The sequence below is a fragment of the Harpia harpyja genome, chromosome 20 (assembly GCF_026419915.1).
Source record: "Harpia harpyja isolate bHarHar1 chromosome 20, bHarHar1 primary haplotype, whole genome shotgun sequence".
In the NCBI taxonomy this organism is placed as follows: Eukaryota; Metazoa; Chordata; class Aves; order Accipitriformes; family Accipitridae; genus Harpia; species Harpia harpyja.
In genome coordinates, this window is record NC_068959.1 from 20,020,265 (window position 1) to 20,033,215 (window position 12,951).

At 42.2% G+C, this 12,951-nt stretch overlaps 1 protein-coding gene across 2 annotated transcripts in view; it reads left to right on the plus strand.

Annotated features, from left to right (window-relative positions):
• Positions 1-12,951, plus strand: part of CTNNA1 (catenin alpha 1) — a 120,263-nt gene that overhangs the window by 62,834 nt on the left and 44,478 nt on the right. For both annotated transcript variants that reach the window (XM_052816211.1, XM_052816212.1), the window contains exons 8-9: positions 7,361-7,441; positions 8,273-8,425. In XM_052816211.1, coding sequence (XP_052672171.1) covers positions 7,361-7,441; positions 8,273-8,425 — 234 coding nt within the window. The remainder of the gene's footprint in view (positions 1-7,360; positions 7,442-8,272; positions 8,426-12,951) is intronic.

Consider the following 12,951-nt stretch of genomic DNA (forward strand, 5'->3'; position numbering starts at 1 on the left):
ATCTCGCTGCAGGGTAGGTCCGTAACAGTTATCCTGTGTATTTTAGAGTTGCAGAAACTTCCATTTGCAGAAACGGTGACCCTGCAAAGCTGTCTGTGCTGTTACAGCTGAGCTGGCCTTTGGCCGGAGCGTGCACGCCCAGCTTGGAGGAGGCAAATGTGCTGTCATGGCTGCTTGCTTTAAAAGTTCATTGCCCTTTTATCTGGAGCAAACTCTCCTCAGGGACAGCTGATTTATGAGGGTAAATGGTAAATGAACAGACTTGATTTACTTTTTTTTTTTTTTTTAGGGTCTGGGGATTTTTGCATGGATGTGCAGGAAAGCCTTTGGAGCAGCTGCTCTGGCCTTCACTCAATATGGATGAGGCAGGGGGGTGTTAGCTTCCCGCTCCAAGCAACGTGGATAAACTTTTTTATTTTCACCTTGAGAGATAAAGCAATAATGTAGTAGAAGGCACGTAAAAACATTCACTCTGTAGCGGTGAGGTATCACAACCTCAAGACATGGGATGAGCTGAGAACAACAAACTTCCCATGCTGATGGAGGAAGATGATGAATTGTGTCAAAAGAAGACTTTAAATAAAATGGCCATTTACCTTTGTTATTAAGCTTTGGTTCCTTAGAGGTACTCATTTAAACTAAGACTTGTTTTCTGCCTGCTTCTGCCTTCACTGTCCTGTGGCATAATTGTAATACTGACTGCCTGTCCAGAGCAGGCTGAAGGCAACTGCTAAGTGGAAAGTAAAGGGATGGAGAATGTGAACTCTTTAAAAATAAACAAACAAAAATAAAACCTCAAACCCACCCCAAAACCAAAGCAAAACAACAAAAAAAACCCACCTCCAACCCATCAAGAAAGTACCTATCTTTAATGATAAAGCAAATTAGGAAATGCTAGATAAATTTCTTAAATTGCTCAGCCATAGTAAATATTTTCACATTTGTTCTAGAGTGAAAGAAATACATGCAAAGAAATTACATAAACCTATTTAAAGAGTTTCTTCACATTTAGTGTTCACTGTACAAAAAGTACAGAAGCTGAAATCTAGCCTTAGCTGTCAGTTGCCAGCTGTCTGATGGAACTGCTGCACTGAAGTACCTGTGGTTGTGCTTCCCATAGCAGCTCATCTGGTGTAAAATCCTGATTTGAAGTGTTGATTTGAATTTTAATATTTAAATGTGATAACATAACATTTAAAAACAGCGTTCCAAAGGGTATAATTAAGAAAATTACAATGGCTGTAAGGTCAAATATTACTCTTCTCCTGTGCTATCTCTTTTTGCTATTACCAGGAGACTGAAATTAGGTATCTTTTAGAAACATTTTGCTCTTTTGCATCAGTATCTGTTGGTAGGTTCCTCCCACATCAAGATTGTGTAATTTGGCACAGAGTTAAGAGTTAATGTTCAAACACGGTAAGTTGCTTCCTTTCTAAAGCTCTCCACTCTTTGGCCCATAACCAAACAAGGGCTATTTAGCACCTTGCCAGCGAGTTTCCTGTTTGGGAAACTGTTAACGCGAACTTTATGGGCGCTTTTCTTAGCGAAACATGTGCACTTTTTTTGTGCACTTGTGAAATAACAGATATTACCGAAAGCATGCATCTGATTCTCTTAAGTCTAGAACTCTGCGGTAATATTCACATTGTTCCTTGGGAGCTGCCTGGGGTGTTGAGGTATAGTAGGCTGGGAATAAACCCCAGTTGCCCACAAAACTCACACAATTTCATTTCACCTGAGACTAAAAACTCACTTGCATGCTGAGGAAAACCACCTATGAGTGCCATCTTGGGACTTCTGCCAGAATGGGCACTTTGAAGTAACGGCCTGAATCATCATGTGCAACACGGAGAGGGGAAAAAGGCATGTCCACCTCAGGAATAAGCTTGCTAGGACCAAATAACCCTTTCAGGGGCTTCTCCCTTACCCTGTTCCTCCAGCAGCAGCAGAACTGGTTTCCCTGCTAAATGCATGTGCTGGAAAAGTAGAATTGCACCCTGAGGCTAGCATTGTCATTTAGTTAGGCTGACATCTTGTGGAAGCCTTCCTAGTGTATTAAGAACAACAAATAAGCTAATTTTACATGATGTAGATGTGGGCTGCGTGACTTTCTTGTGCTGTGGGCTTGGGGGATGGCAAGCCCTGGAGTTGCAGGCGAGGCTGGGGCAGCTGGGATTTGCAGCCGCGTGTGTGGCACTGTGCAAACAGACAGCTCACCCTTCTGCCTGAAGAAATGATTGTGTTAATTTTTGCTGGACATTAGCACGTCAGGGATCACGGGAGTATTTGCTGCTTTTTTGCTGAAAGAGAGCCTTTGTGCTGTGTCAGTAAGGCTGTGAGGTGAAGGAGACGAGCACAGACGTGTGGCTGTACAATTACCGTGCACATACTGTCACTCGGGTGCACTGCCCAAGCTGGGTTAGCAGTGAGCCCTGAGAAGTGGACACGTGAGAAAAACGCATGTCCAAAGTGATGCATCATCAACAGATGTGTCCAGCACTTCAGGCTAGCTGCAGAGAGAGGTCTTTTGGGCGAGGGCGGTGGAAGGGATGGAACAGGGTACCATAGGCCAGGTGTCATCTTCCTGGGAGCAAAGGACGCACATGTGCTGTGGTGTAGCGTGGTGACTGTCACCTCCCTGTCTGGCAGCACTCTGCACCTGGCACTGGTTGCACATTTTAATTCCTCTTTGTACCAGGATGAGTGCAGGAGCCAGCCCTTCCCCTCTCCATGGGTGCTGAGGGGAGCATGGGGCTGCCATGGCTGCAGCCTGGCAGTGGGGAGGGATGTCGGGGTGGGAGCAGCATGGCGTGGCAAGCTGTGCAGGAGGGGGAGTGCAGGCATCTTTATTCTGATTCAGGTTCTTGCTGAACCCTAGATGATACTGTGCAGCCCCAGTGCTTTGGTGAGCTATGGGCTCACCATGGGAGACTCCTTCCTGCAACAAACCAGTGTATAGTCCTGCTTCCTCGACCATCAGACCTCAGATACGAAAACACCGCTGAAATTCATGTGTGTCGTACTTTGTTGCGTACCCTTCCTGGTCTTGAATCAGCTACTGTTATATCTAGAATTTGTCTGTAGCCCTTGTATCATGGTAATAGAGGGGTATGGACAGTTATCCTTTGTAGACATGTAATTAGGCTAGGTGTCAAGGCAGAAATGAAGCATGTGACACACTGAATCTGAGCACTAAATCTCCTGCCTCCCCACGAAGCGCCGCTCAGCAGCGGCGCACTGACGTACGACTGCCTCTGCCACTGCCTGCCCAGAGGAAGGTATGCCAAGCACTCATTTTTCACTTATTAAATCACCATCGTTAACCACAACGCTGCCTGTTGTACAAACAGCTCAGAAGACAGTTCACAGATTATCTGAAGCAGAAACCTCTCTGCGAACCATCTTTTTTAGGTAATTGCGTGCTGGGTGGCAGGCAGGGCAGTGGTGACTCTCAATCACACAGTGGTGGCACATCTGGCTCGCATCTGCGTGCTGATTTGGGGAGGAGGGATGCTGGGCTCTGCAGGGGTATGTGCGCTGTGAGGGCTGGTGCCGGGCAGGAGGCACTGTTTCTCTCAATAGCTCTGTAGTCTTAGCTTAACCTAAACTGATGATGAACCATTGAGATTAACAATGAAAGTTTTTGATATTTAGCTGTAAAAACATGGCTTTGTGAGTAACTCATTGTAATACATGCACTGCTGATTCTGGTGGCTTTAAGACGGCATTCATGCACTGCCACCACCGTGCTCTTGTTACCTTTGTAAATCAGTTGGGGTTACATTTTTAACATCACTAGCTGTAGGAAAAACTTGGTTCAGGGTTTTTTTTTGTTTGTTTTAATTCAGATGGCAGGCCTACAAAGGGAATGCTTGGTGACAGAGATGGTGATTCCACTTGCCTCCCTGTATACAAATGCCCTTTCTTTGCTTTAAGCCATTAAAACAAACCCTAGTGGGGATAGCTGTGTGAGCTGGAACAGCAAGGATGTGACAGTGACTGCTTGTATTGCTTTCCAAGCAGGGTAGCAATGATGGTGGAAGAGCAGAGATTATGGGGGGGTGGCGGAAATGAGCAATTTTTAACACCAATTCCAGCCTCTTTGATAAAGATCTGATTTAATTTAAAGTAAATTTGCACCATGGCTAAATTTATTATCTATGATACTGGACAGAGCTGTGGTATCGTGCTGCAAAATGACTGACATGGTTGACATGACCCTATTAAATCTACTGAATCTATTAGCTGCTTACTGACTGCAGAGCTTGTGATTCCCTCAGCAGAGTTTTGTGCTGAATATCTAAAAATCCTATTAGTAATCTGAATATTCAGGCTTTGCTATTGTCAGTCCTCCTAATCCTGTGGATAAGAGAAGCTGATAGCTGGGATGTGTTGTGCTGCCGGATCATTAGTTGGCTTCTCAGTGAAAGTTTAGACTAGAAGCAAGGACCAATTTTTTAATAGTAAGGGTAATTGGTTACTGGAATAAATTACCCAGGTGTGGTAAACTGTCACTTGGAGCCTTTAAAACATGATTTATTAATTCAGAGAGAGAGACTAGCTCGAACAGGACTTGTTGAGCTGTAGAGTGGAACCAGTGGGTAAAATTCATGGGGCGTGTGGGAGCCTGGACAAAGTGACTGTTGTGGTCAAGGATGATCGTCAGTGTTTTTGTGAGCCCTGGAGGGTTTGTGCAGCCGCAGGCTTTATGGCTCTTCATGTGCTCCAGCAACTACTGTCCCACTAACTGCCTGCACTTGGAGCTAACGGGGCATAACTGGTCCCATAGTTAGTGCTTTATGTTTCATTTTTTGCAAAAAAAGTCAAGAAACTACAGATGGGCAAAACTTGACATCCTTGTCTCCGGGCCAGGACCTTGGTTAGAATGGGCTGTGATGATTTAAGATGTTAATGACAGCAGGGTCTCTGTAGCCACAGAGGTGCGGACGTCCATCATGTTTGTCCTCTTCTGCCTTGCTGCACCAGCCCTAACAAAGGAGCTGGGTTAGTAGCTATATACACTAAATTGTTAAATCACCGCAGCTAAATTAGCAGGGTGTTTTACATTGCAGCCTTCAGAAGGAAATTCTGTTAATACTTTTGACGAGCTCCTGTACTAAAATTTCTGAATGCCAACAAGGTGGAAATAAATTGGAACCACCTTGCTTAAAACCTAATGGGTTTAGATTATACAGCTCTTTCTGTGCTAATATGTGGTGTAGCTTAATAGGAACGGATGAACAGTATGAAACTGGTGCTGCTTAGGCTCTAATGCATGCCTTGCGTGATTTTCAGGGCATTTTACATGGGACTGGCTGTGGTCTCGTCTCATGAACGGAGTATTCATTAGTAGAAGCCATCTCTTGGTTTTTCTCTCATCCAAAAGGCATCTGGTCCTCGTGCACTGAGGCTGTTCTGGGCTGTGAAGCCAGGGACAGCAAAGTGGAAGCGATGGGTGGACTCGCTTCAAAAGCGTGCTCCTGCTTCGCGTTAAAATGGTAATGTAGGGGCACCGAGGGAGAAGTAAAATGGCACTTCTTGGAATAGCTGAATGTTTGGCTTTCTACATAATAGATGAGTATATAACTTGGATCCAAAGATATTCCTGGAAAAAACCCCCCATGTGTACAGGGGAGTGCCATGGGTTCAGTAAAATGGTCACGTTGCAATAGGTAAACTGGTGTGAAAGCATCAGAAAGAGCAAGCAGCTGCAATTGCAGGTTTATGTCTCAGAGCAGGCTTTTAGTTTGTGTGCTGCCAGTTGGCAGGTTTCAGGTTTTCAGGTGAATCGCCTGCTGCAAGGAGCTTGCTGCCTGCCTCGGGGTGTAGGCAGTGCCCACTGCCACCAGCGTGCCCAGAGCTGCAGCTTGGGACAAAGCATTCACGTTCAATGCAAGCTGAACGGGGACTTTCTAGCCTAACTGTGTTTCAGTTTTCATATCCACCAAGCATGGGAACAGCAAACTGTTCAATAAATAAGTGGTATTAATCTCTACTTTATTTAGAGACTTTGGCTTTGATTTTTGAATGTGGGGTGAAGAACGGGCCAACGCTGGGTCTGCCAAAGGCTGTGGCATAGTCAGAACGAGCTCCTGGTTTTAATTTCAGTCACTTTTCAGTTACCTTTTGTGATGAGAATCAAATTACTCTATCAGGGAGGTGACAAATCTTCAATAATTCATTAAACTGTAATGACTTTACAACATCCTACACGCCCCCCCCCCCCCCCGAATTTTGTTAAATTTTTATTTCTGCTGTAGAGTGGATTCCATGTTTTAGATTCAAGGCTGCTCATCCAGGTATTTCAAACCAGCCTGTCACCTGGAGAATTGATAACTGGCATATCCTTACTTTAGTGCTGCTAAATGTTTTTTCTTCTCAACAGGATAATTATATTGATCGTGGCTTAGAACTTCAGAAATTGGATTGTGGTTGCATAAAGTATGTTTCAAAGCTCTAATATAAGCTATATTATACAGAAAAAACTCCCAGCAAAACCAGACCATCACCATTGTTTTATCTAACACTCCCAATTTGATACAAATCAGGATATTTTCAACCCAGTCTCTGCTTATAAAGAGAGAAGCTGCCATTGCTTCTTGGCCCCTTGCCCTCTTTAACAGCAGGGCTAATGCGAAACTTGCTGTATCGAACCTTGGCAAAATCCAGCTCTCAGTGGGTGGGCCTGGATACTTACTTGAAATGTTGGATTTCATCCCCCAAAAATGTTTTGTAAGGATTCTACCTTTAAGATAATTGATTTTTGGCTTTTGACTGACTGCTCAAGAGCAGTTTTCTGTGATAGTTGGGTATGAAGGTGTGTAAGGGAACACCGTTGTATTGGACAGGCAGCCCTGTGGACTGCTTGCATGGTGCTCATACCTGTAGGTTGAAGGCAGCATGTGAGATGTTTGCGTGCAATCCACTGGCCTTGGGTGATCGTGACAGCTGAAGCTTGTAGAAGATTGAGGATTGAAGCAGGGCTGTTCTGCGCTCGATGCAGTGCCAGCTGTGGGGTGGTTGACAGAGCTGGCAGAAAAGAGAAATCTAAAATTCAGAGGTTGAATGTGGTCTCCGGCTGATAAGGAGCAAAAAGACATCTAGATTTATGAAACCATCCTTTTCTTCTGAAAGCAAGCTGAAGAGTGTTAAAGGTAGAATCTTAAGATGTCAGATGTTACTGTATTGCCCAAACCAGCCAGGAAGAGAGTGCTTTATCAGGCAGGTAGAGGTTTTACTTCTAGTGTGCATAATCGCTTTAAAAAAAAAAAAAAAGCTGACAGTGTACTCGAAATGAATAATACTAGTTTTACGTTGAGACCCTGAATACCTATTTACCTCTTTGTCTCTTGTTTTTCAGGCTGGACGCAAAGAAAGAAGCGATGCACTGAACTCTGCGATTGATAAAATGACCAAAAAGACCAGAGACTTGCGTAGACAGGTAATTAGTATATGAAGTTGGTACTTGTTGAGGCAAATGAGTGCATTTTTGCATGTTTGCCCTCTATGGAAATATGTTATCTGTTCATTTGTTTCTAGGGGCAGTGGGCTTGCCTGCTTGTATTTAGTGAATTAAGAGCTAGGAGCTTCCAGAGCCTGGTTCACAGGGAAGCATGGGATGGAAGTGTAATCCCCCGTTAACTGTGTAATAAAGATGTTTAATTCTTGACCCATCCTCGTGGCAAGAGACATCTGAAAAAAAAAACAAAAAAAACCCCCAAAACAACCCCCCCCCCCCCAAACCCCTCCCATTTTATGGATTTTGAACATAATCAGGGATATTTTATAATGCTGATGGTATTCATCTCAGCCTGTTTTCTTTGAGGACTGTATTTGTGTAACATCAATCTTTTGTCCGTTTGGTTTTTAAAGCGATATATTCCCCTTTTCAAGTAAATGTGAATATGGATCAAGTTTGTTGAAAAATGTTTTTATTCTAGTAGAAAAATAAAAAAGTTAAATCAGCATGTTGTTTAATCAGCTGAGGGAAAGCAGCAAATTTACTCAGACAAAACCAATATGAGCTGCTAAATCAATATTTGTGGCCAAACTGATGACTTGCACTTACATAACTAATCCAGTTTTTTAAGGAGATTTAATTTAAATTGAAGCAAAAAGCATATAGACAAGGCAGTGCAGGGAAAGCCTTGGTCACACAAAGGAAGAAGGATCAATGACAAAAGTACTTTAAGCTTTATGTATTAATACAGTAAAAGGAAAACAGCAGTAGAACACTACTGAAAAATAACTCATTCTTTTATTTTTATTTTAGCTCCGCAAAGCTGTTATGGACCACGTATCAGACTCTTTTCTGGAAACAAATGTTCCGCTTTTAGTATTGATTGAAGCTGCCAAGAATGGGAACGAAAAAGAAGTTAAAGAATATGCCCAGGTTTTCCGTGAACATGCCAACAAGTTGATTGAGGTAAGATGGTACAAATTAAAATTAAATTATCACTAGTTAAATTAAAACAAGACTAGGCAAAACACATTTTTCAATTCTGTTGAAACAAATAGCAAATTCTCTAATGAATTTGCTTTTTAAATTTTAATGAACTTAAATAAAATTTAATTTAATATTTAAATAAAAGTGTAAGCTTATCAAAAAGCAGCAGATACTGTTACATCACCCATGTAGTTTTAGATATTGTGCAATGTGAGTATATCATGCTGTTACCTTTACTCGATTTGTTAATTGGAGATGCTGATGTGGAGTAAGGAAGACTATGGCATGACTGTCCTGCTGTACAATTGGACCTGTTGCTTGAAGCCTGGAGGTTTTTGCTTTTCAGTAAAATACCACTGAATATAAACAGGCCTTTTATGTGAAGACTTTTAGAATGAAAACCTGCTTGTGTCTGTGTAAAGAGCAAACAATGGACAAACAAAAAACTTGCAATAACAACAAAACTGATCCCTGTCACCTTTTTCTAATAAAAACCCAAAGGTTCTCAACCTGGTTTTACTGAAGACTAAAGCTAATCTATGGGAAGATCAGCTTAAATGGGACCAACCTGTCTTAACTAAAATGCATTAAGGATCATTAGCCTACTCATACAGGTAATAGTTTTCCAACAGGTAGTGCATTTACAAAGAGCAACATAGGTTCATACCCTGTATTCATGGATACATCTTGGTAACCTTGTCCTCTTGCCATTGTTTTCGCATGAGAGGTTTGTGCCTGTTGATGCTAGATGGCAAGGAACAAACATCTATAGGTATTGTTGAAGAAACGTGCCACTAGGAATAAACTTCAAAAACTACTCCTGTACACTTCGGTATGCTTTGAGGCATCAGCTGGCTCATGTGCTTAACCTCAGCAGCTACCTGGGAACAGTCAGATACTGGTTGATGTATTTTTGCTCTCAGCATCACTGTGTTTTATAATTGAGTCCATGTGCCTCCTAGGCTCATCAGGAATACTTTCACACAACTTTGACAGATTTAAATTATTCAAGAATAAGACTATTGAACATCAGTAAAAGTAGTTTCTGACTCTTCCCCGATATATTTTTCTCACTTTTTTTAAAGCCTTAGGGGCTCGAGTGCAGTGAGCAACTGCCCCATAGTCTAGGGTGCACCAAGCTAGTACAGCTCTTCAGGGTTGCTGTCTAAGCAATGAAGATCTTGAATTCTTCAAAGGTATCTGTTCTTCATCTTTGGCCTGCTGCATTTCAGTGTAGATGCCATCTTCACGTAGTTTCAAAGTTATTTTATTCTAAATTTTAAGTAACTAACGTTCGACAAAACAGCAGGCGGAAGACAGTGCTGCTGTGCCCTGCCTCAGCAGCAGGTTACAGCTGTTCCATGTGCAGTGGTGGAAACGCTTTGAAGCGGGTTTTGTCTAAAGCTTCCCTTCTTCATGTTGCAAGCCTAATTTATCTAGAAAATTACATTTAGGGCTTGTTTACAGAAGTTGTTGACTGGCATAACAATAGCAGTACCTATTCTGCCACCTCTTCAGTGGATGCGTGGTGTCCACACATGGAGTTCATTGGCATAATTACAAAGGTGTAATTGTGCTGCTCTGTCTGCAAGCTTTTCTCCTGCTCTTGCTAGGTGAGCCCTTACTCCCTGCTCCTTCAGAATATGTGTGCCATCTGAAAAGCAACAGGTGGCTGTCCTCACTGGGATGTAAGAGCAGTTTTTACAGACCTTACCTTGTGTGCAAAATGCCAAGCTGCAAATGAGTTTTACAGAACCTCTATTCAGCCAAACAGTCTGTCTTTCAAGAAAGACTATTCCCCTGAAAGTATGCATTAAACAATATTTCTGACTGGCATCAAAAGGTTGTGCTAAAATGATATGCTGCTGCAACAACTTTTTGAAGGCTTGCTTATTGCTTTTGCTGTCTAAAATGTAACTATAGCTATGAGTAGCATGATCTGGGTGGCTTATAAACCTCTTCCATGAATGTAGATGGATTAATATATGTGCTTAGCTTCGACAGAAGGGGAATAGTACTCCTGCAGAGCCTTTGTCTCAAGGGGATAGAGAGCCACTGCGGAGTCGTATGCGATGTCAAATTTACTGTGAAGGAAGACAGGTTGGGGTGGGTTGCATTTACAATGTCTCAGTGTGTCTCTGTCAGAATGGAGAAGGATGTTTGCAAGTTCCCATATGATTCTGCTCTTGGGCAGAAAACTCAACTACAGGTATCCAGAGAAACAATAAAAGATTGTGTAAGAGCAGAGCAGAAGATGTTCCACTTGGTGAGATGAGAAGTGATTGCTTCCACCTGTTTTCAGTGGAAGATAAGTGTGCTGGGGAGTTTAACTACCCTCAGAAATGCTGCTGAGTGACTCAAGACATCAAATGTGACAAAACAGCTGCAGTGCAGAGTGGAGCTGTGTTGTGTATCACGCTGTGATTGACAGGCTGCTGTGTTTTAGATGTAGAAGAGAATGTGTCCTTTAATGCTAAGCGATGGGAAGAAGCACACATAAGACACCTGCTCTGCACTAGGTAACTCAGAAGATCCCCATCTGAATTAGTGAGATGTTTTACACCTTGGATTTAGTACCCCTTTGTCCTGTGACCAGGAGGAGTCAGTGCTGCTCTCCTGGTGAACCAGCCACTAGAGGGGACTGTGATATTTATTTATTTATTTATTTATTAATACTAAACTGTTGCAGGTGTTGGCTAGATGGGAGGAGTAGCAGTGCTGGTTCTGCTCTGGGTTAGCATGGGGAGTTCTTGCTCCTGCAGTGCAGAGGTGTTTACGGGCCTTCCAAGTAGCTGTAAAGAGATGCAAGCACATGCTTTGGGTAATTTGATTTTGAAATACTCCCTTTTTGGCAGCAGAGTGCTGTCTGCTTTGTGGTTCCTAAAGTCTAGGCAGCCAAATTTGACCAAAAGGTGCAATAACCACAAAAACCTGATTTGCCTGCTGGGTCTGTATCTTCTAGAGAAACCATACCAAAGCTGTGTCCCAAAGGGCTTCCATCTAATTTGTTTCTCGTGTAGTAAAATACTAATGCCCTTATCCTGCGTTTTGAAAACTGAGTAACAGTAAAATAGTAAAATGAGACTTTTCTCAGTTGAATAATACATTTCAAAGATAGCTTTCAAAATTGCTCTCTACTAACAGTCCATTAACTAGCTAGCACTCTGCCTGAATTTTGTTAAAGGAGTTTAATTCAGGAATTGAGAAGCCAATTTAAATGCAGCACACGAATAACAGAAGAGACAGCATTTCACGAACCAGTGTAAGAAAACGTTAAATTCACTTGTGAACTATGAAAGTTTTCCTAATTTACAGATTGTAAAGTACTTGCGTTCCAGTGGTTTTTACAGTGCTGGGTGAAGTAGCCTTGGCTCTCCAACCTGTAACTTTGCTGTTAAGGAAAGACAGCTTGGCATTGGCATCCTTAGATTTAATGTTCCTCCCTAGAAGAAATTAGGCTGTCCTGCAACTTGGTGCTCATTTTCAATGATGTCACTTAGCACCATGCTGACTTTTTGTTCCTCCCAGTCTTTGAAGTGTGCTTGTGCACCAGTTGCCTTTTTACTGCTCCCTGTAGTCACTGCAGTGACACTTCTGGCTATTCTCTGAAAGTGAAAAAGCTACAAATGTTAAGAAACTTTTGCTACACTAATGAATGCTTTAGGAAAAAAAAAAAAAAAAAGAGGTTGTCAGTTTGTCGCTGTTGTGTACTGTGTAGTTTTAATGGAAAAGCTTCTCAGACCTTAAGAAATTAGGTAGTTAAAAGGTAGATGAGGACAGAGTCCAGGTTAAAATCTTCTAGTAGCTGTTTGCTTGCTGAAGGATATTTTGGTAAGGGAGAGTTTGCAATTCCTTAAAAACAGCGAATAATCTTATCTTATTCTGGAACCCAGTACAATGTTTTTCTCAAATTTTGTGTTTAAGTCTCTTTCTCAGACAAACTTGGTAAGACCAGGGAGGCAAAAGCTCTCAGTGATGTTTCATAAGCATCAATTTTTTTCCAGTTGCCTTAATTTATCTGAAAAGACTGCTCTGTGCCTTTTTTTTAATGCACTGGGTTGTATCTTGCATATGGAGAGATGATTTTCTCATCTTCAGTGAAAACCCATGAACAGATGCAGACTGCAAATTTATTTGCTTGGAAAGAATCACATTTGGGCACTTGCAACTCCATAAGCTGTCTGTAGCCTCTTGCGCTGACATTTTCCCCTTCTGTTGCCCTAACTGTTTAGCCCGATGTCCTAGAGTAACTCTTCAGACCTCGGTCTAAAAATACCACTTTCCAAAAGCCCAAAGCCTTGCACACTTGCAGCATTTTTACTACAATTCGTCCTGATTTGTCCATCCTTACAGCCTATATATTCTTCAGAGAGTCTTAACAGCTGCAGATTTTTTACATGTGAAAGGCTTTTAAAAAAATCTGAAGTGGGTAAAACATAGCTTGGTTTTAAAATAATAGCTAGCTTTTGGACTTCAGACACAGCAAAGGTTTTGAAAAACTGAGG